The sequence below is a fragment of the Hetaerina americana genome, unplaced genomic scaffold, assembly GCF_022747635.1.
Source record: "Hetaerina americana unplaced genomic scaffold, ioHetAmer1.1.p SCAF_9, whole genome shotgun sequence".
NCBI classification, from domain to species: Eukaryota; Metazoa; Arthropoda; class Insecta; order Odonata; family Calopterygidae; genus Hetaerina; species Hetaerina americana.
This window is the reverse complement of record NW_027287538.1, coordinates 70,782,533-70,806,162: the sequence shown is the minus strand read 5'-3', so window position 1 is coordinate 70,806,162 and position 23,630 is coordinate 70,782,533. Positions and strand designations below refer to the sequence as shown.

Genomic DNA, 23,630 nt, shown 5'->3' with positions numbered 1-23,630 from the left:
TTGTTGGTGAAGCTGAAATATAGATTCGTCTCAATTGTCAGAGTAGTTTATCCAGGCTTCCTGATTATACTTTCCAGGAATTCCTCATTTTTATGCAATAAAACAAATCATTTTTATGCAATAAAATTATAGGACGGAGGAACATTCAACAACAATATTTAAAAATTAAGTTTCGCATCCAATATCTCCCAAATACGTATGATAATGAACTTTCATGCACACTAAAGATATTAAATTGCAAAAACATTTTCTGCGTTCCTCAAATTTGACATCCTTACCATCCTCGACAAATTAGAATAATTATTCACTTATGTGCTGAGCTCGAATAAACTATGTGTCTCACATCGATTATTTTTATGGTTTTCATACAAATATCGAAGAATATCTAACGGTTGCCTCGTATTTGAGCCGTTTTAATGATTTAAAAACTTTCTTGGAATTTCTTTCTTCCTAAAAAGAATGCTCGCCTATATCTTGGCCCATCTCTGTTTGCCGATGACCAGAAATGAAAGAGGTGTATTATTTGGAAATGAATTCATTGTTAACTATTGCCCGCTTTGTGTGCCACGCAATGCGACTCTCTCGATCCACCCGGAATCACTGAACCCAACACTTAGAACACCATGAATAGAATATTTATAGTGTTTCGTTTATTTCCGACAAAACGAGAAAAATTAGCGGATGAATCCATACACAATAGAATTTTCCGAAGCAATTTTTTTTCCGAAAGAGTAATGGCTATATTAGATTCCAGCTGGAAAGGGGGATCACTTCAAGTAGGCTTTCACTTCACGTGTTCAATTAATTTGCAAATGTGAACTTACAAATTGGACAAATGTGGTGGGGATCGGGATGGTGTGGTGGCTAACGTACTAGTTTCCCAACGAGAGGACCCGGGATTAAATCCTGGAGGCAATAAATATTTATCAGCGGTATCCTGATGCCTACTTGAAGAGCTTTGTAGGTGAGTACGACGTCCGTCGGATGGGACGTTAAACTGCGGACCCCTTGGCGCCTTTCGACGAGAGTAGGCTACTGCCGACGCCGGTTTCCTCTCCACCCTTCCTTTCCCATCCTTCCATAATGATGCACATTACCTTAGCTGTCAGTCACCTCCCATAAAAACTACAACAAATGTTGTAAATGCGCCGTGTCTCATCTATTGAGAAGCAGTACCAGAGATGTAAATTGCCATGAGGAAAAATTTTCCGGCGGCAATTTTATCGTTGTTTGTATAGGAGGTGACATAATTTTGGCAATCTGTGTGATAGGATTAAATTCTGAATACTGCAGTATTGACATGGTGGTTACAAGGTTGAATACGATGATTAACATTAAACTCGGTATGATTTTGCATGCCAAGATGATCTGGCAATGACAACATATCGGTTGGCGATTCGTCTTTCGCCAGTCTCCCCTCTTTCGAGGGGAGACTGGCGCTAAACGTTTTCAAACACTTAAATTAATTAACAAGATGACCAAATAACGGTTGTCAATGGACCATTATTAGTTCAGGCACCTCACTAAAAATATGTAGGTCTCGGAGGCTCGTAAACACTAAACCAAACAGATTTTGAAGCGCACCCGCATTAAATATAAATCCGTTTGCAGGATAAAAATTCATTCTTGAGCTCCTAACCCTTTCTAACCCCTTTAAAGGCATTGTATGCTTATCCTTTCTTCTTTTTCGGCAAACTGTCATAAAACGTATCAGGTGGACTCCTATCGTCATCACTCTCAGCCTTGTGCGCCCGTCTTCAACCGGTGTGAGTTCTACCCATTTCCACATCCCTTTATTCATCGCCTTCTTCTCCTTTATCCCTCCTTTCCTCCGACTTGCCTCTCACTCATTCCATTGGTACACGTCAAAATGTGTTCTAGCGACTTAGCCCCCCTCCGCGCCGTCGTTTTACGCAAAGTGCAATGAGCATTGAGGTGGCAACTCTCGTACCCACATCTGGCTTCTCCAAGCATTTGATTCTCCCGAAATCAACAGTGCCCGCTGTTACACTTATCCCTACTTCTCTTCCCTCTCCTCTCTCGACACCACGCACATTCCAGTCATTTACCATCTAATCGAGTGCTTTCCGCTTCCTCTCCGAACGAGAACAGTACTGTCAACACTTCCTAGAAACACAGCTGGAGATGTCAAAACGTCAAGCAATGAGAATGGATATTCATTCTATATCTATATCTATATTTAAAATTTGTATATTTTATGCATATGATTGTGTATGAGTGTCAATGAATATATATATGTATATATATATATATATATATATATATATATGTATATTTATATATATATATATACTCACATATATATATATATATATATATATATATACCATATATATATTTATTTATTTCTACCAAAGTCTCCCGGATGTGAATAATAAATCATATGCAAGAGCGAGAAGGCGTTGGCCAACACAAATATAGATAGAAACATAAAAAGGACCGTCACTCGTATTAACAAATTTTCGGTTGCACAACCACCTTCTACTGACAGAAGGAACTGAGAAGAAGAATGAGCGAAAGGAGAATATATATATATATATAAATTCTGCTTTCGTTTTCTCCTCTTTATATATATATATATATAAATATATATATATATATATATATATATATATATAAATATATATATATATATATATATATATATATATATATATATAGTCACACGGATATGAATAATAATGAATAAGAGGCTAGCACTTACAGGCAAAGTCAAAAACACAGAAACACACCAAAAAGAAAAGAAACTCATTAATTTTCGAATTTTTGGTGGTCCAAGCCACCTTTCTCAAGGAAGACAAGGAAACGAAAACTAGTGAGTTTCTTTTCTTCTTCGCAGTTGTCTGTGTTTTTGTCTTTGCTCACTAGTGGTAACTTCATATGGATATATATATATATATATATATATATATATATATATATATATATATATATATATATATATCCACATCTCTTAATAAGATAACCAAATAATTTGCATATAGATACACAAACACATCTATATGTATGCGTATAATATATATGTGTATATATATATATATATATATATATATATATATATATATATATATATACACATACATACATACATACATACATACATACATACATACACAAACACACAATATTCACTGAGTTGATACTTTTACCAAAGCAGATATGATACCAAGTAACGCTGGATAGCACTCATTCTCTCCTGTACTAATCCTATTCCAGTCAAACTAAAATTTTTCTTTATATCAATGCTCTTCTTCATAGTACTAGCCGAAGTCGAAAACGCACTACTAAGGTTCCGTCCTCAATGCCATCCATCCATTATTTCTACCACCGAGTTTTTCGCAAAAACTCCCCCTTCCCCACCCGCTATCAACCGCATCTCAATACGCACCAATGAAAAGGCAATCTCCTTTTTAAAAAAATAAATTCTCGGGACCAACCAATGTCATCACTAATCTCATCTTTACAATTCCATTACGCGTCTTGTCATCATCATAACTTTCCTCTTCATATATCACACTTGCCTCCCTAAACCTATCCTCCAAATCTTCTCAACCTTCACCCATTTTTGAATGCAATTCTACCTATATACGTCATGTGTTCCACCTACGAATCACTACTCAGGCCAACTTACACTTTTCTACATTGTTGACCAACTCGTCGTCCCCAGCTTCGCGAGAATCCATTGCTCTAGAACGCATCAAGAGAGAGAGAGAGAAACGTATTCTCGTCAAAGGGATGAGCTACCTGTTACGGCGCGGGCGCATCGATTCGGCAAACACTCATCTAATCCTTGCATGCTCCCTTTTTGAGGACGTACCTCGGGATTATCTTCCCCGTGGGAAGAGTTTTCCTCGTCCTCATCCTCGTCGTCCCGCGGCCCTCCCGCCCCGCACTCGGAGGCCGAGGAAGACACGGACGGGGACGGCGGAGGCAGGGGAGGCGGTGCGACGGGGACAGGCGGGGGCGGCGGCGTCGGTTGCGGCTTCTTCCGGCCCCATCCCCGCCTCTGCTTCCCGTGGGGAGGGAGGCGGAAGGGCGGCGAGTGATTGGGGGGCCTCCGGAGCGGTGGCGGAGGCGGGGGCGGAGGGGGCGGCGGCGGAGGCTGGTCCTCCGGTGTGGTGGGCAGCCGGGGGATGCCGGACACCGAGGCAGAGTTGCCGTGGCGAGCGGCCGAGATGGAGGCGAGGGCAGAGGACCAGTCCGTTGGACCACCGGCGTGGTGATGGTGGTGATGCTGAGTGTGGTGCGGGTGTCCGTGGTGGTGGTGTGGGTGTCCGTGGTGTTGGTGGTGTGGGTGCCCGTGGTGGTGATGATGATGCGAGGGGTACGGGAGGCCCCCCCTGAGGCCCGTGGGGCCCTCCTCCTCCTCCTCCCCATCGGAGGTGGGGAAGACCCTCTCGGCTTGCACGCAGCACATCATCAGAGTCCGAAAGCGCAGTACCCGGGTGCAGATCACAAGCGAGTTTGGGGTGCAGCAGTCACCTGCGCTTCGATTGTGACGAGAGCGGGAGAGCGCGGCGCATCTCGGGCCCACGTCCGCCTAACGGGTGCGGCAATTAGGAGGGCGCGGCGGGGGTCACTCGCCAACATCCGATTAGTCCTTCCCTTTCTCTCCGGCCTCTTAATTCCACTTCGGCCCTCCACGAAACGGAAGACAGGTCCCCCGACCTGCGAAGCCTCGATCCCAAAGTGTTAACAGCTGGCGCGGAATATTTACGTAGTCGTAGACTTTCTACAATTTAAAAATTAAAAAAAAAACATTCACAAACGTGCACTCATGAACGATTTCATCATTTTCAGTTCTTCGGCCAGACCCTCATATTTGCCCTCTCCCGATTGGAGTGGCTTGGGCCCATTCCCCGCCCCCCGTTTCCCCTGCCCTCCCTTTTGTCTGTCGGCCAGACCGAGGATCCTCGAATGGCCCTCCAAATCCAGGAGAGAGAGCCACTGTTTGATTTCTCACGCCCTCAGAAATGTTTATTTTCCGGCGGATCGATGGATTGGCGCCCGGCGCCTCAGCCAACTCGGGATGCGATGACTAACCCGCTGATTATTCCAGGGCACCACGCATTAGAATCTCACTTTCGTAGCACAAAACGCGACCCTTCTCTTCCGGAACGCAATCTCAGCGCTCGAATGGACTCCCGCGCAGAACCGATTGTTTACTGTAATTTCCTTTTCGCCTGGACGAGAAAAAAAAGCGGAGAGTGTTTCCTTAACACCTCAGTGATTTTAGTTCGATGGCACCCGAACGAACTCAGATCCACGGGTAAATCCGAAGCACCTGATGCACCGGTTGAAATTTCAAATCGCGGAGCCCTCTCCCGACACGCAGAAACTAGAGAGGTCGAAATAGCAAACAAATAGAGCTCCAATCCAGCGTCGCGTGGTCTGGAACCGCCTCTCCTACATTTTCAGAGATTGAAATCGGTCAAAACGGGCCGCAAAAGACCTACGGGCCACCCCGCGGCATTTATTTCTCGAGGAAAGTGTGTTCCGTCCCGGCCAAGTCACTGAGGTGAAGCGGAGAGAGGTGAGCAGAGGGCGTTTGGTTCCGGGAAGGATAAACGGTTGGCGATGTGACGCACAGTGTATCTTCCGTCAAATACGTATCCAAGGCTTCCCAAGTTGGTGCTCACGAATTCCAAAACGGGCAATTCCTTCCGGCCGAGAACCTACTCCATCCCAAGAGGAAGAACGCTGTCTAAGAAACTTCTCACCACGCCCGGGATGCGTCCGGGGGCCGGGTCGGAATCGTACGTCCCACGCCCACTCTCGCCTTCCGGAGGCAGCAGAGATCCTCTACGCCCACCGCTCCCCAGTCGGCCCCGCGCGCGCGCCGGAAGTGATGTGCCGCGGGCCGGAAGCGACGGTCCGAGGCCCCACCGACGGGCCGCTCCCCTCCACAAGAGGGGTGCGAAAGGAGCGGCTGGGCGAAACACCCACGCAGCGCGATCTCTTCACCGAGTCGACCCTTCTCGCATTATTCTTCGACGAAAGAGTAGTCTTTTTCTCAAACCCGCAGGCGGGAATGCGAGGGGGCGGGGCAGGGGCTATTTCCCTCCCTCCCTCTCCCGGAACGACGACTTCTCTCGCGAGCGGGGGGGGGGGTTTCACGGGGTGGGAGAGTTAGTAGAGGGAGCAGGAGGAGGAGGACTCGGTGACGAAAAGGGGAGCACAACAGTCGAGAGAGAGACAATACCGCAATGTTTGCACGCGGGCGGGCGGGCGAGGATATGGGTCAATATGCGTCCACTAGGGGACGGGGATACCCCCGCTGGACCCCAAGAATCAATCCCGAGGGGGAGGGAGGGGACTAAGCGCGCGTTCAGTCGGCAGGTGGGCGGGTGAGTTTGAATTGGGCGGGGGGTAGGAAGAAGATTTCCAAAGGCAGCACGCGCGCGATCCGCCGAATCGTCAACCGCTAATTGATACGTCCACAATCGATACGCGGCCCGAGATCAGGGGTGTCCACCTTCCCCCCCCCGGAAGTGGTTCCTCCCCAGTACAGGTTTCACCACCCAGGGCCTCCTTTCCTTTTTCTCGCCACCCCCCCCCCCCCGCCCCCTACCGGTCCTTCCCACCACCACCCGCGAACACTACCTCCCCTCTCGATGATAGAAAGTCGATACGGACCGCTTTAATTTCTTTTTATCTCTCTTTTCTCAAATCAGCCGGAAAAAAAAAGGTTCATTGACGCTGCCTCTCGTGTGTCATTCTCTGTCAACTTTTTCTCCCTCCTTCTTAATCTCTTCGTTAGTTACGGGGTTTCTGTTTCCCCGCGGAGGCGAGTGTTCTCCCGCTGGAGAAAACGAAGTGTTTCGCCTAATTTTCCGGCGACCCAGGTAAACAAGACGGAAAACAAAAGAGATGGGAGGGATACAACGAATGCAGCAATGCGGATCATGTAAAATGGACCACGCCACCCCCCCCCCCCAATCAAACGGAAGCGGTTCGAATTTCCCCTTTCTCGATCGCAAGGCGGGACGGACAGAGAGAGTTCGAATAATTCTCTAAGTCCCCTCTCTATTGTTTTCCATACAATTTCTTCAGCTCATTTGTTTTCCTCGGGGCTGGAGGTGGAGCACCCGCGGCCCTCCGCCGTCCCGCGAGCGTGAGTGCGGCGGGGCGCGCCCCCGGAAATCACCCGTCGACGGAGTGACCCTTTCCCCGCCCGCCAAAAGAAGAGAAGAGGAGGCCAAAGTGGTGCGAAGATGCGGCGATTGCGCACGGAGGGGCCGGGCGGATGGAGAGGTGGGGGCGGCGGATTGCGAGCGGGGGGGGCGGGGAGGCTCAGGGGCGGGTAGCTCTTCCGTGGGAGGTAGGAGAGAGAGGGGAAACGGGATGTGTGTGGACGGGATGCAGATGGTGGTTGAGGGGCCGTGAGAGGGGGGTGCGGCGGAGATAAAGGGGGGGAGGGGTCGGAGAGAGGTGGCGAACAGCTGGCAATCGGGGGGAGGGGGGATGCAGAGCTGCGAAGGGGGAAGTTCCGACGGAGAGGAAGGAAAAAATGAAAGGAGTGGTTTCGCGGAGGTGTTAGGAAACGTCAGGTGGTTCGGATAGTGGAACCGCGGGGGTGGGATTAGGGATGGAGGGAGTGAGATGAGGATCTCGGGAAGAGAGGTGCCTCGCCTCTCCGGGGGTTGGGGGTGGGGCGGGGAAAGGCGGTTTCGGCGGGTCGGGAGCGGGCTAAAATAGTGATGAGAGCGTGGGGGCGAAAGGAATGAGAGAGGAGGAATGTGCGAATGGGTGTTGGAGCGCGCCGGGGGTGTGCCCTTCCTCGAGAGGAAAGGGAGGGCAGGAATGCAGGATGAGGGGAGAAGAGAGTCGTCAATTACGAGGGGCTGCAATGAAGCGATGCTGATATCGCCACGCCCATCTCTCAAAAAGGCTCGCCTCTCACCGTCGGGGGGAGGGAGGGGTGGGGGCGGAGAGAGGGGAGGGGTGGAGATGATGATCGCGGGAGGGGGAGGTGAAAGGGGAGAGGGAGGGAGGGAGGTAGAGAAATGCGGGCGGAGCGCAGGGATGGATGGGGGATTTTTTCCCTCGAGCAGAGGGATGGAGGAGGCGTGGGTATTTTCGTGGCGGGGGATTAGGAGGGAATGGGGAGGCGAAACAAGTGAAATGAGAAAGGCCGGGAGAGAGCGGAATTCTAAGGAGGTGAGGTGAAAGGAAGGCGGGTCATAGGCCCTTGGGAAGGAAGAATTTATTTATGAATAAATATATGGAATATATATATATATATGTTTTTCGTGTACCAGTATTTGGGAAAGTCTACTTTCCTAACCCTCTGTTGGGATGTGAGGGGGAATCGCTTACGGGCGGGCAGGTGGAGACCAATTCACCGACCGGGGAGAGATGGATATGGTGCCGCAATGCTCGCCGGAGAAGTGCTGCAAAGGGGACAGGCTGGAGAGGGGGCCGGGGGGGTGGTGCGGTTATTAGGGGGGTGGGGGTGCGGGAGGGTGATGGAGAAAGTGTGGTTGTGCCGGAAAAGTTGAGGAGGAATGATCTTATCGGGAGGGGGGGAAGGAATAATGACCTGGGATGGAAAATAATCGCGGGTGGGAAGACAAAAGGGTTTAATTCTGCCAGAAAGGAGGAAAGAAAGGCAAGAGAGAGAGAGAGATAGTTGGTGCTGTTGGAGATGGGGAACGAAATGTGAATGCTCGAAGGTCGGAGGACAATGGCGGAGGAATGAATGGAAAAGAAGTGAGTGAGTCTCGTAAGGAATGGAGAGAGGGTGGGGGCGGAATGTGTTTTGGGGAGGGGAGGGGGCGGGTTGCGAGGATGAGTGTGAAGACGAGTGTGTGTGTGAGACGATGAGTGAGGGGAGTCGTGGCTGAGGGCAGGGGTTCGTTTCGTTCGGGGGCGGGGCGGGGGGGGAGGTTGGGTTGGGGTGGAAATGCTGGAAAGGTGAGGCGAGTCTGGAAACAAAGCAGGGATGGCGGACGGGAGTGAATAAAAGAGGGGATGAGGGGGAGGATGGGATGGGAATGAAACGGTTGATAAAGGAAATGAGAAAAGGGGTGGATGGGGAGGAGCAGGGAAGGGCTGGGAGTGAGTGGCAAAGCTACACGCGGAGATAAGGAAACTTTAAAAAGGCTTAAGACGAGAGGGGGTGGAGTGGAAGCATGGCAAGGCGATGGTTGGTATGGAAAGGTAGAAGACGAGATATGGGGCGGGTTGGGAATTTGCACTGCGAACACGGAGAGAGAGAGAGAGAACCCTAGGCGTCACTGTCAGCACTTACTCCCGTCACAGATATGCGACCACGAAGAAGATTTATTCCTCCTTTTTTGTGATGGGTTAATCCTTTGATGTTTCACTTGAAAGAACTTCGCACGAAAGTTAACTTTTCCGGAGAAACAATCCCTCCTCCCTAACCATTATCAAGTCATGGCCGTTCCTTAAGAGTATACTTCCGGAATTCCATCCATACAACTAAAGAAATGTTGAACATCGGAGCATGAGAACGCGTGTCACGGAGATAATTTCACCGCGTCACGGATGTCCAGGAATGTTGATGGTATTTTTCTGTCCAGGAAAAAGATGAAAAGGAAGGAAGGATCACAGGAGAGAGGAAGAGAGAGATAGAGGAAGGAAAGAAGCGTATCCTTGGAGCAACTTAGCAGATTGCCTTAAGATTCGAGGACTGACATGAGAATAGGAAAAAAGTCCAGACTCCTGGTGGATGGTGTGAAGACTGAAAAAGGAGGTTTTTGAGGGAAACTTATTCAGGTTTATTGAGAGGAGCGGGGGAGAGAGGAGTCTTCCTCCCAAACCCTTTGAAAGGGTGGGGAGAAGGAGGCTATTCCCAAAAAAAGGCTCAGGGATATAAAGGGTGTGGAGGAAGGAGAGCAAGCGAGCAGCGGGAGAGGAGAAAAGTGAAAGGAAAAGCAAGGAGGATATGAAGGGGGCGGAGAAGGGAGGGGCCGGGGGTTTTCAGGGTCTGGGTGGGTGGGGCGTGCGGTAAGGGGTCTCGGACCCTTTTTCCTTCCCGGTGCCTCTATCCCCCTTCTCTCCTCTGCCCCCCGCCCGCCCCTCGCTATCTTCCTCCGCTCTGCCCCCGGCCTCTCCTAACTGGCTCACTCTATCGCCGACGGTGGCAGCTGCCGCAGTGTGCCCCTCTCCTGGGGGCGGCGGCGCCTGGGGGCCCACGGCACGGCGCACACGCCGGCGCGATCCGAGGCCACCATCACACACTCACACACACGCGCACGCACACGGAAGCTCACTACTCAGGCACGCGGCGGAGGGCGGGAGGGTGTTTCATCCGGGTTGTATCGCGGTATTGGCGGGGTGGAGGTGGTGGTGGGGTTGGTTTGGGAGACGAGATGGATGCGTTGGGGGGGGTCGCGAATCGCCGCCGGGGGGGGATGGGGGTCCACCAAGACGACCTCGACGGCAGGAGATGGCCCGCTGTGTGTGGAAGGGAAAAACAACTAACCAGGCCCGGCCCCTCGTCTTCTGGCTCACGTTCCGGTGGGCAGGAGGGCGATATCGAGAGCGCGGGGTGAAGTGGGGGGTGTGGGGGAGGAGGCGTCTACTTCCCTCGGGGGGTGCGGGGGCGGGCGGGGGGGCAAGAGAGAGCGTGTGACGGGTGAGGTAGGTGATGAGGAGAAAGAGAGAGAAGAGGGCCGAGGGTGCGAGCGACCCTGTGGGACCGGGTTGCCCGAGCGATCTGAGGGAAGCTCGCGCGGGAGGCAACGGGATACGGACCTCCATCCCCCCCCACTCCGCACCCCTTCCTCCCCTCCGACCTCCCCCCTCCGCCGTCTGCCGTGCTCGCCTCCTCCCGCGCAACCGGGGAGTGAGGAAGGGAAGAGGAGGATGGGGGGAAGAGGGAGGGAGAGAGCCCAGCCGGCCGTTTCCATGGCAACGCTGGAGCCAGCATCCCTTCCCCATCCCATCCTACCGTCAACGCTCCTCCTCTCCCCTACTCCGCCCCCTCTTCCTCCCCCGTGGGGGGTGGTAGATGAATGGGAGTCGGGATCGGAGCAAGTTGGGAGGGTCTTGGATGCGAATGGAGAGAAGTGGGAAAGACGGACGCGATTCTGCGGCGCGGGGAGGGATGGGAAGGGTCCAAAGGGCCCCCTCTCCTTCCTTTCTTCTTCCCCTCCCCACTCTTATTCTTCCTCCACTCCACGCCACTCCACTTGCTTCCCAGTACGCTTCCACAAATAATACGTAGAATAATGGCTGCAGGGGAATCGTGGCGGAAAAAGATCATTTGCGTGCCTTCGTAGCCTTTTTCTCATTATCATCCGTTTCGAATTATAACGGGAGCTCCCTTCATCGGGAAAAGTAATGTTTCTAACGCTATCGTGGGACAACTTCAGCTTTTCTATTTCCCTGCGTCGTTGGACCCCCTGCGCAGTCATGACGAGAGTTCAACATTGTCCTTCGAGCCGTGGCTGCCCGTCGAAATGTGGGCCCGTCTTCATCAGTGGGCATTATATTTCTTCATGCATTGTAAACACTCAACCGTACATACTGTGCACAATATGCAGTCACCCAAGGGATAGTCTCCGATTTGTCAGCTGCGATCCACTTCTAGAGCCTGGCAGTCAACCTCAACGCACTTGTATTTAGCTAATGTAATATATATAAGCTATATACAGGGTCGCACCCAAAAGTGCCATTGCAGTAACCATTGCAGTAACGAGAGTATTAATCGAGAGGAATATAGAACACAACCAGGAGGTATTTGCCTGTTTCGTAGATTTCGAAAAAGCGTTCGATAGAGTGAATTGGGAAAAACTAATGAGTATATTGCAGAAAATAGGAATAGATTGGAGGGAAAGGAGGCTAATCCGCAACCTGTACATGCCTCAGACTGTTCAGGTGCGAGTGGGGAACGGGGAGTCCTGTTGGGCAGTGTTAGGAAGAGGTGTAAGGAAGGGTTGCCCATTATCACCGTTGCTGTTCAACCTGTATGTAGAGGAAATGATGAAAGAGGCATGGGAAGAACTGGAGGTAGGAATGAAAGTGGGCGGGGAATTCGTAAAATCAGTTATGTTTGCTGATGACCAAGCTTTAGGTTATCAGTCAGCCAAGGGGCTGCAAGCATTGCTTAGTGAATTGGAAATTCAGTGCGTCAGGTATGGTATGAGAATCAATGTTAATAAAACAAAGGTTATGCGATTTTCTAGAAAGAAAAAGGCTAAGCTTAACATTAAAATAGGAGGGCAAAAACTAGAGCAGGTAGAACAGTTACCGTATCCCGGTAGTGTTTTCGACCAACACGGTCAAAGTAGTAATGACGAAAGGAGAAGAATTTTGTTAGGCAAAGAGGCTTTCACAAGTAGGAGGGAGTTGATGACGGGGACGTTAAGAAAAGACTCGTAAAAACTTTTATATGGAGCGTAGCTATGTACGGCGCGGAAACGTGGTCATTGAAGCAGGAGGATAGGCGTAGACTGGAGGCTTTTGAAATGTGGGTGTGGAGAAGAATGGAGAAAGTGAAATGGACAGAGAAGAAAACAAACGAGGAAGTACTTGGTATGGTGGGCGAGGAGAGGGGTTTGTTGGGAGAAATCCTATGGAGGCAGGAAAAGTGAATGAAGAGGGTATTGACCGGCAGCGGGATGTTGAAGACTGTAATTGAGGGGAGAATGTTAGGGAAACGAGGAAAGGGAAGGAACAGGATAGGGATATTGGACGGGATGAAGGGAGGAAGAAAGTACTCAGAGCAGAAGAGGCACCTGATGTTAAGTAGGATGTTGTGTTTTGCTAGAGGTCACAAATTATTTAATTAGTAATTATGTCCATCCAAAAACTTACCTTAACCGGTAGATTACCTAATAAAATAAAAAAATATATATATTATTATTATTATTAGGTAATCTACCGGTTAAGGTAGGTTTTTCGATGGACACCGCTACTAAATAAATATTTTGTTATTCCTAACAAAATACAAAATCCAGTATCCTACTCTCCATCAAGTCCCTCCTCATCTTGAGTACTTTCTTCCTCCCTTCATCCCGTCCAACACCCCTATCCTGTTTCTTCCCTTTCCTCGTTTGCCTAACATTCTCCCCTCAATTACAGTCTTCAATATTATATATATATATATAATGTTATGTATATGCATATACATAACTTATTTGAAAGTCTCAAGGATGTCAATGATAATGTATATTAAGATAGCACTAGCGAACAAAATCAAAAACACAGAAACACACAAAAAAGAAAGAAAAGGAAAGAAACTCACACATTTCTGAATTTTCGGTGCGATTCCATCTTTTTTCAAGGGAAAGAAGGAAGGAACCGTTCAAGTCTGGAGAGTGTCTTCGGACCTCTTTCATTCCTACTTTACGTTAACGACATTGACTCTGTAGTCACTAGTAAAATATGTTTATTAGCCCAAGATGCAGTGGTTTACCGACATAACCGTGATCCTGAGGATACAGCAGCATCATTAGATGACATTAATGCAGTATGACGCAGATATGGCAAATAGAATTAAGTTCAAAAAAGTGCGTAGTAATGAATTTTTGGAAAAAGAGAAATTCCCACCCGAACGCCTGTTGCATCGGGAACACCGAAATGGAATGTATAGATTCAATTAAATACCTAGGCGTTATACTCTCTCTCTCTCTCTCTCGCGATCTTTCCTGAGTGATTCACATACGGGGAATCAGCGGACACGTTAACAAAAAATTAGGATTTATTAGAAGGCTACTGGGTAGATGTGAGGAAAATCTCAAAGAGAAATGTTTTCATTCGCTGTTTAGGCCTCATTTAGAATATGCTGCAAGTATATGGGATCCTCACGAAGTTGGATTGATTGCCGAATCAGATCGCGTGAAGCACAGAGGAGCTAGATTTGTAAAACGTTGTTTTAATAAACTTAGGAGCGTATCAAAATTATTAGAGCGGCTAGGCGGAGAATCAATCACGGAGCGAAGATTAATTTACAGTTTGAAGCTCTTGTATAAATTGTAAGGGAGAGTCTTTAGCAGTGATGTTGAAAGTGTATTTTTACTCCATCGTACTACGGGAGGCGGGAAATCTTGTCATCAAAATTAGAATAAGTGAAGAGCAGATAGATTTAATATGTCAATTTTGCCACGAACACTGGGGGGTCATAATAATATAGTTCGACCACGATAGGGTCATGTTCGGGTAACATTATTCTGGTGTGTATTCACCCCCTGCTAAACACCCTAGCCACACCCAGGTTATATAAATAAATGGACGAAGTGCAAATTTCACGTGAAAATACACAAGCTTGTATGTACAGCGCAACACATACCCAAAATTAAACAAACAGCCAACAATTCAAACGTAAACAGCAATAAGGAGAAAAGAGGAATGATGGAGTAGGAGGACTATCTTATAATCAACCCTGGGACCCGATGGACAGTCAAAATACAATTTGTGTAAAGGGAAGGAAAAATAGTTTAGGATTTACTCAGAAAATGTAAACATACTTGTACATATACACACAAACATTCACCACCACTCTCTCTCTCTCTCACAGTTATAAATAAATAAAGATGTATTTAAATACATATGTAGACATATGGATACATGTGTGTGTGTATATATATATATATATATATATATATATATATATATATATATATATATATATATATATGTGTGTGTGTGTGTATATATGATGTAAAAGTGCTCATGAGAGCTATATGCCATTTTGACGGCACAATAGAACAGAAAAATAATAGAAATCTCGTAAAAGAGCACTAATATTTCAGAAAGTTTAAGCTTTCGGCCTGCTCTGAGGCGTTCACGTCAGACTGCTGAATAAGTCAGTCTAGCCTGTATAATCTGAAGAAAACCTGACCTCGGAGAATGCCGAAAGGTTAAAATTTCTGAAATGTGAATGTCCTTTTACATGTTACTTTATTTTCCTTTACTATTGTCACCCATCCATATTCATACTATATATATATATATAATATTCATATAGACGGGTATGTACCCATACCTTTGCACTGTGCAAAGGTATGGGTATATATATGAAATATATATACACCCATACCTTTGCCTATGGGTGTGTATATATATATATATGCCTTTGCACTTATTTCTACATATCTATATACTATAAATAAATAAATAAACATACACATTTATGTATTTTTTATTTATAATACGTAGAAATAAGTGCAAAGGCATGAGATTACCCATGAAAATAAATATTAAGTAAATATGAATTGTAATATCCAGGATATCAATCTTAAAGACAACACGCTCACCAGTGAGACCGGCTTGGCCGACGGCTTCATCGTCCTTTTTACTCACCTGCAAAGTAAACAAACATTAATTAATCATTTTTACAAAAAATAATTATAAGTATAGATGGATCATTTCACGTAAATTCAACAAATAAATGAGCCAATTTTTGTACAATCATTTTCAATTTGACAGAAATTTCCTATGGATATTTATAGTACTGAGTATAGTAATGAGTCATTTTCAATGAATGAATAAACATTAACACTTGTGTACAAATAATAGTATCGTCAATGAGGTAGCGAACCCCATATGACCATTTGTGATTCACAGTGTAATCTTTTTATATTTTTAATTTTCCAGAAAATGAAACCAGGTCTAAAAGCGACCAAAAAAAATGAGGCTATCGCGGAATTAACACTGGTTCTGAGGACTGAAAGCCCATTCCCTGTATCCACATTCACATTCAAACACGAAAACGATTCCCCAACCACTCCTGGGTTAGTCTTTTATGTGTATTTTATCCCTTTTCCTTTAAATATAGAAATTCTCAACCTTAATAAGACAAGGTTGGTCAGAAAAGGACAAAAACTTTCATTTAAATTTTCTAGCAAAACACTACGATAAACATTCAATACCGTATACTTCGCCGTTCCGTTCACCATGTATCTATCTGTGGTTTGACGAGGGGTTAGGTGGTAGAAGAGACTCCATAGTCTCAATCTCTTATCTATCTTTGCCCTGCGCCTTCCTCATATTCCGTATGCCCTTCCACAAAATCCCATTTCCAATCTAAAGACTCAGCAACCACCTTTCCTGCCCTCATTACATTTCTGCCAACACACCTCTCTCCTCCCCTACCTTGCATATCATCCCTTTGTTTGTTTCCCTTTCCGCCCACGTCACTTTCATATCCTTCCCCACAGTCTTCAAAAGATTCAAATCTACGCTTATCCTCTTCCTTCAACGACCTTGTTCCACTGCTGAACAAAACCTCGCTCCACACCAAATTTTTCACTTATCTTTTCTTAAGATCTTTACTCAGCGTTTTCGTCAACGATTCTCTTCTTTTTCTGACAGCTTCTTTTCCTTACGAAAATTTTCTTCCTCTGTCCCTTTTCCTTTGACTATCTTAGTCGAGGGTAATTCCAAGATAGGTAGATATTTCCAATTACTCTACTTTTTTCCCACTAAATTTAACGTTTTTTTATCTTTCTTTAACTTCAAATATCTCACAACCTTGGTGTTGGTTACGAATAGCCTCATCCTTTATCACACCGATTTTCTTATGTGCATACATGTAGAAATGACTGTAACGCCATTTTTTACTGTCTAACTAAAGCTTGATTCACCGCATATCTGACTGATTTTTATTAATTACCCGTTGACTATCATTCCTATCTCAAGTTCTACCTGTTCATCCTTAACCATTTCCTCCAAATGGACGTCGAATAGCACGGGTGGTAATGGACACCCTCATCTACCCCTCTTCAAAACACTGCTCATCCAAACTCCCCTACCGCCACGCACACCTTATGTACTTGTATTTTTAGTGCCCTGCAAGCCACCCCTAGGGTGTAAGGCAGGGGATGAATACACAGCAGACTAATTTTTACCCGAATATTTGTACCCCTACAGCAGTCGGACAATATTATTCTGATTCCTTATCGTTCGTGAAAAAAATTGGCAACTTAAATCTGTCTGTCCTACCCTTAGTCTCTCTAATTTTAATGACATGATCTCTCGCCTGCCGTAGCACGATGGGGATAATAATACACCTTCAATATCACTGCCAAAGAGACTGCCTTCCAATAAATTCAAGATGTTTAATCTGTAATTTAACCTCCGCTTCGTGTGTGATTCCCAGCCTAGCTGCTTTAATATTTTTGATACGCTACTAAGTTTATCATAAAAACGTTTTATAAATCTAGCTCCCCTACGCTATGATCCAATTCGGCAATCAATCCAGCTTCGCGAGGTCCCCATATACTTGCAGCATATTCTAAATGAGGCCTACCTGGCGAAAGATAACATTTCTCTTTGACCTTTTCATCACATTTACTCAGTAGCCTTCTTATGATCCTCATTTGTCGTTAGCTTTTCCACATATTCCCCGTATTTGTTTCATCCATGAACGATCGTGAGTAAGACGTGCAATATATATATATATATATATATATATATATATATATATATATATATATTGGCCCTCCTCTTCGTCCTTTCATTGTTGATCCTAAGTACCCCTTTAGCTACCAGAGAAATTAAACTTATTTCTCTAAAGTCCACACATACGGCTGCCTTTACCTTTTTAAGATGGGAACTAAAGCTGATTTAACGATATCTTCTGACCAATTATTCCCCTCATCAAAACTAGGAATTAATCCATAAACACTATCCCTTACACGTTTTCCTAACCCCTTAAGTAGTTCTGTGGGAAAATTATCTTCCCTCATGGTCTTATTAGTGTATTATTATCGCTTTCATAAACACTCTATGTCCTCTCACTACGTTCTCCAGCAGGCTTCTTTAGCCCTGCTAATTTCCTTCCTCAATTTATTATTTATCTTCTTCAGCTTACTTCTTCCTCATTCTGAGTTCACATGCTACCTCTTGCTTCTAACATATTATTAGTCATCTTGCCATTAATCCATGGTTTGATCGTTCTTTTCCAATTTACCATTGCTACAAATTCGTTTGCAGATTTTGGTATAAGCATTTGATATATTCCCATCTTTCTTCTAGTGAACATTTCTCCCTTTCTTCAATAATAATTTTCACTTCAGCAAGCTGATATTCCTTTCTTATAATCCCGGTAATCTTCCCGGTCAACATACCATTTCATTATCTCTCTTCTCTGTTTTATCCACTTAAATCTAATGTTACACTCATTAGTAAAAAATAAATCTAAAATAAAGTAATAATTAATATAAGGTAACCCAAATGGTAGTAAAGTAATCTTAATCCGTATCCGCCCCCAAAAACTGTGCGAAATAATGAATCTGTTTCCAAATCTGTCCCTAACAATAATATAGTCTAACTTATATCTTTATCGATCCCCTGAAATTTTTAATGCATACCTACCTACGTCTTTTGTGATGTTTAAACTAAGTTTTAGTCATGATTAACCTTTCTCATGCTCTATCGCTCTCTCTCTCTCTCTCTATTAACTCTTTCTCATGCAGGACTCTTATTACTCTCTCCCCGTAGTCATTCCTCCTACCTAAATCGTAGTCCCTTACCACAGTACGACCTCCCCCTTTGCCAACCGTCGCGTTACAACAACCCATCACTAGAAAATGCTTCCTTCCAGGAATAGGCTATTATCGTATTTCCTCTAATTGACTGTATAAATGTCTGCCCACTATACAACCTTCTTGTCATTAGACATAAATGACGGCGAAGCACGTTGGCCCGGCTTCGACTAATAATACTCTATCACTCGCCTAATCTACGTGCACGAGGCTCCTGGCTACCATTTGGTTCTATCCCATGCCACCCTTGACTGAATCCCTTCCACTTTGCGGTGTATTTCTTATAAACTATCAGTAGTCTCTCGCAGTAGCGGCCTGAGCCGCGGGCGACCGACGTGCCTCCCACTCTTCTCTTGTAAGTCCGCTCAGGAGAGGAATGGGGGGAGGCTTCGAGAGGTGGCTGGACTCTACGAGGAGCCCATGAAACTGCTTTAAGAATAAGGAGAAAGCAGTATTGCGTTCGCTCAGAATGAAAATGGTTGAAGCCGCTGACCAAACCATCAACCGCGGCCGCGGTCGGTAGGACTGTGTTCCGAATCGGAAATCTCGCTTGAGGTACAGCGGAGAGGATGCATAAATGTGATAAAAAGTTAAGAGAGAAATGTTATCTGTCGCTGGTCAGGCTCCATTTGGAATATGTTGCTAGCGTATGGGATACTCACGAAGCTGGATTTATTGTCGAATTGGAGAATGTGCAGCGTAGATGAGCTAGATTTGTAAAATATTGTTATGATAAACGTAGTAGCGTATCAAAATTATTAGAGGAGCAATGTTGGAAATCACTCACGGAGCGAAGGTTAAATTGCATATTGGATCTCCCCCATATATTACAAGGGTCTCTTTAGCAATAATGTTGAAAATGTATTATTACCCCCCATCGTACTACGGTAGGCGAGATCATGACAGTAAAATTAGTGAGATCAAGTGTGGGACTGATAGATTTGAGATGGCATGTTTCCGAAGAACAATAAGGGATCAGAGTAACACTGTCCGGCCGCAGTAGGGTAAAAATATTCGGGTCAAAATGAGTCTGATGTGTATTCACCCCCTGCCACACCCCCAGGTGGCTTACAGCGTACTAAAAACTAATACTAAAATGAACGAATCAAAAAGTGCCCAAAAGCACGCGAGAGAGAAATTATGGCGGCGACCCGAGAGAAGCGAGTGGGAAAGGAACTGCGCGGTTCTTCCAAAGGCTGCGGAATTCCAGGAAACACATCTCAGGATTTGCACCTCGCTCTGCGGGAGCACGCGCCCTTCCTGGCCTGGATGAAGCAAAGGGATGTCGTGCGAGGCCGACTCTTTGATTCTTTACTTACGCAAAATTATACCTCCTATCACGGGCTTTAACATTTCAAAAGCTCTCAACGTTTCCTCTAGCCACCTCCTCTGCTTTGTTCGAATTTTAATTTCTTCTACCGCAATGATTCAAAGCCCACGGCTATCCATCCACTCCCTTCAACTTGAGTTCCAATTCTCCTCATTTACCCTATCTCATCAAGTACTACCTACGCTCATTCTCTCATTTCAAAAAATAAATAGATTTAGCATATAGATATAGCTATAGAACATATACGCACAGGAAGCATTAGCAAAAGAAAACCATCAGTCCAGAATAGGATTTGCAAGAAAATGAGGATGAATTACGAGGCTGTCGAGAAAGTAACATTCGTTTCGGCCAAGCGTGACGATGGGTATAGGACTAGAGCCACTCCCTTGGTGTCTAAACGCCCTTAGAGTCAGTACGTATTCTGCTGTGGTAGCATGCTGACTGGTTCTTCCACATTGCTCACTGCGAGCTGTTAAAATGCACGCTGCGATAGAAAATTCCGCGAGTCGTGAAGTGAGATCTGTGATTAAGTTTTTACAGGCAAAAACTAGCAAAACCAATTCAAATTCATAGGCAACTTTGAGAAGACGGAATAATGAGTGAAGGTTGATTGAGGCAGTGGTGCATTCAATTTAAGAATGGTCATAGCACCAATGTTCACGATACCGCAGTGGTCGGCCTAGCTTTATGACATATGACCAGACGGTATAAAATCAACGAAAAAGGTCGTAAAAATCGTTGATTTACAATTACGGATGTCTCCAATCATTCATTTTAAATTTCACGAAGTCTCGGCATGAAATTGCAGCAGGGAAGCTTGGCAATTACAAGTTTTTTTGCCAGATGGGTGTTGAATTGGGTGGACGGAAGGCCACAAAAAACAGCGCCTTGCTGAATCGCTGATTTTCCTCGAAGCCTATGACAAAGATGGTAACGTACTCTTCCTGTAGATTGTGTGTGTCGTAACTGGGTATGAGACATTGCCATCTCTTTCCAGCAATGAAGACATGGCTCGCAACACAGCGCTTTGACAGTGACGCGGAATTTCATGCTGGTGGTTGAATAAATGGTTAAAATGTGAGGCGGTAGATTCTTTAAGAGATGGAATTGATAAACGTTGTGTATCGTTATGATTAATGCATCAATTTGAGCGGAAAATATGTAGCAAAATAGTTTAACTGTGTTCCTTTCAGGTGTATATAATAAAATACTATCTTGTCACTAGTTTCATATTTTATTTCAAAACGTCGGTTACTTCCTGGACTGCTCTCGTGTTTTGCGCTAATTGAAGGAATGATAATTAAAGACTCTGGTTAAGTACCATCAATTCATTCTTATCGTAGTCAATACGCCATTCTCTGGCGGAATAAACATGCATATCATCAATTGGTATACTATCGTAACAAAGCGACGCGAACGAAGCGATACCCGAGGACTTTATTCGTCTCGATATTTCCGAGTGAAATTTGCAAAAGTATTTGTACAGGTATGTCGTGTCGCGAGGTGAAATTTGGCGTCAAGAGTGAGAGGAGCGCGAACAAAACCGCTAGGAATAACTGGAGACGCGAGAGGGAGAGGGGCCGCAACTGAGCGAAGGGGAGGGGGTGGGGTAGGGGCCCTGATGTGCACGCATGCGCCGTAGCATACGACACGCGCGCGCATAAAATCTCCCAGCGAAACTGTTCCTTTGTTTGCCAAGTGCCCACTGCTTGTCACCTCGCATCCAGGTAATGAAGAATTGAAGAACACGTGCTAAACGAATTCCCCCAATTAAGTTGGCAATTTCAAGTCTAAACCAGAGTGGAGCATGGTGACATTTTTTTATCATTTCTCCCACGTCACGTAATTTACGCAGATTACTGGTGCACCGCGTTGTTTAACTCTTAGGCATTGCAAAAGGAATGAATTTTGAGAGAGGGTGAAATCTGAGAAAGAGAGTGAATAATTAGAGAAAATGAGATCTGAGAATGAGGAAAGGGTGTATTCACCCAAGTAGAAGGCAGGACAGAAGCGACAAGAGATATGGTACATAATGTTTTTTGCAGTGCAGGTGGAAAATGAATGATTTTTTTTGTAATAATTTTGGAGAAAGTTTAATGGTGGGTCGAAAGAAATAGCAGCATGTACAGCGTGGACGAAACACGTTGCTTAGAGGATCGTAGAAGAGACGGGGACGACGCACGCGACCTTGTCAATTTTAAAATGTTGCGCTAATTCGACGAACGTTTCAGTATGATTTTTTGGGTTCCAGTGAAGAACATGGTGATTATATTAGGGCATTTTGGGTTTTTTGCTTTCGAACAAGGATCGTTTTGGGAATACAGTTTATAGATTTCGTTATCCAAGAGATTTACCGGTTACCCAAGCTCCTTAGTGGATTAAAGAAGGTGGTCTATTCGTTTATTTTAGAGAGGAGGAGTTGTTACCTAGACGGAGATCGCGGGTAATGAAAACGTTCCGCGCGGACAGTAAATTAATTATCCCATAAGTATGAATTCCAAGTAATCTAATATTGCGCTAAATAGTCACACTTTATAAGGATCCATTAGCCTTTTAAAATCAATTCTTTCACTGAGGACAAAATATATGCCTTCAAATTTTAAGTTAAATGAAATCAAATAAAAAGTTAGGATTCATAAAACGAATACTTTTTAATGGTAATGAAAGGGTCGAGGAGGTTTGTTGTTTCACATTAATTAGGCCCCACCTTTATTATGCTGCATGCGTATGGGATCCTCTTGAAGTAGGCTTAATTTTGGAACTAGATCGAGTGCAACGTAGAGCAGCTAGGTTTGTGAAAAGTTGTCATGAACAAGTTAGCAGTGTCACGTCACTATTGGATGAACTAGGATGCGAGCCAATAGATGGCCGTAGGCCTCAATACAGGCTGAATTTACTGCGTAAATTTAATGCAGGTTACTTATCTGAGGGTGTTAAAGACATACTACAGGCCCCCACTTAGTATGGTAGATCAGATCACAAACGCAAAATCAGGAAGATTTATTGCAGAATGGTTAGATTTAAAATCCCGTTTTTTTCCTCGCATCATTGGCAATCAAAATAGACATGACAGAATTCGCGTAGGAGATAATTAGACCTGGCAGTGTATATCTTTATCAATATCCTGCATGTTATTCTTTTTTATTTTATAGACCCATATTTTCAACTGATCTACAGCATAATTGGAGTATAGATATCCATTTATTGAACATTTTTGCATGCAAGAACATTTTTTCGTGTGATTAAAATCTATCGAGTGCATGATCAGGCTAATATTCGTGTAGAAGTAACATGATTTGATTTTTCATGTAGTTTTATTCTATTTTACGGGTGGTGACCTAACGCCCCCCGCCACACACCCTCGCGGTGTCTTGCGGGGTGGTATGTAGATGTAGATGAAATGTTAACTCTAACCAGCATATATTTTTATCAAAGAAGAAGAGATGATATTATTCAATTAAATTGTCAAAAGGGTATTGAATAACACAAACAAGGTGGCTTTAAACGCCGCAAAAGACAATGGGACGAAGATCGCTAATTATTTGCAATCACATGTTTGATGAACCACCACCTGTGTATTTCAATCCAACCAAAAAGTCAAACGAAATAGGCGAAGGAGACTCGATGGCAGCAGGAACCAAACGCCGAGAAAATGCTCTGTGGGCATGCCGATGACCTAATCGTGATTCCCAGTGAGTTTCAATTGTGGCCAAGACCCTGCCTGCATTACCTTAAGTTATAGCACACAACATAGTGTTCCAACTAATAGGTGAAATATATGATTACGAAGTAATTGTATATATTACACCTATAAGTTGGTA

At 45.2% G+C, this 23,630-nt stretch overlaps 1 protein-coding gene across 1 annotated transcript in view; it reads right to left on the bottom strand.

Moving 5' to 3' along the window:
• LOC139698609 (splicing factor 1-like) overlaps window positions 1-4,716 on the bottom strand; it is a 388,278-nt gene extending 383,562 nt beyond the window's left edge. The window contains exon 1 of the mRNA XM_071597452.1: window positions 3,839-4,716. Coding sequence (XP_071453553.1) covers window positions 3,839-4,441 — 603 coding nt within the window. The 5' untranslated portion in view covers window positions 4,442-4,716. The remainder of the gene's footprint in view (window positions 1-3,838) is intronic.
• Between the last annotated feature and the right edge of the window lie 18,914 nt (window positions 4,717-23,630).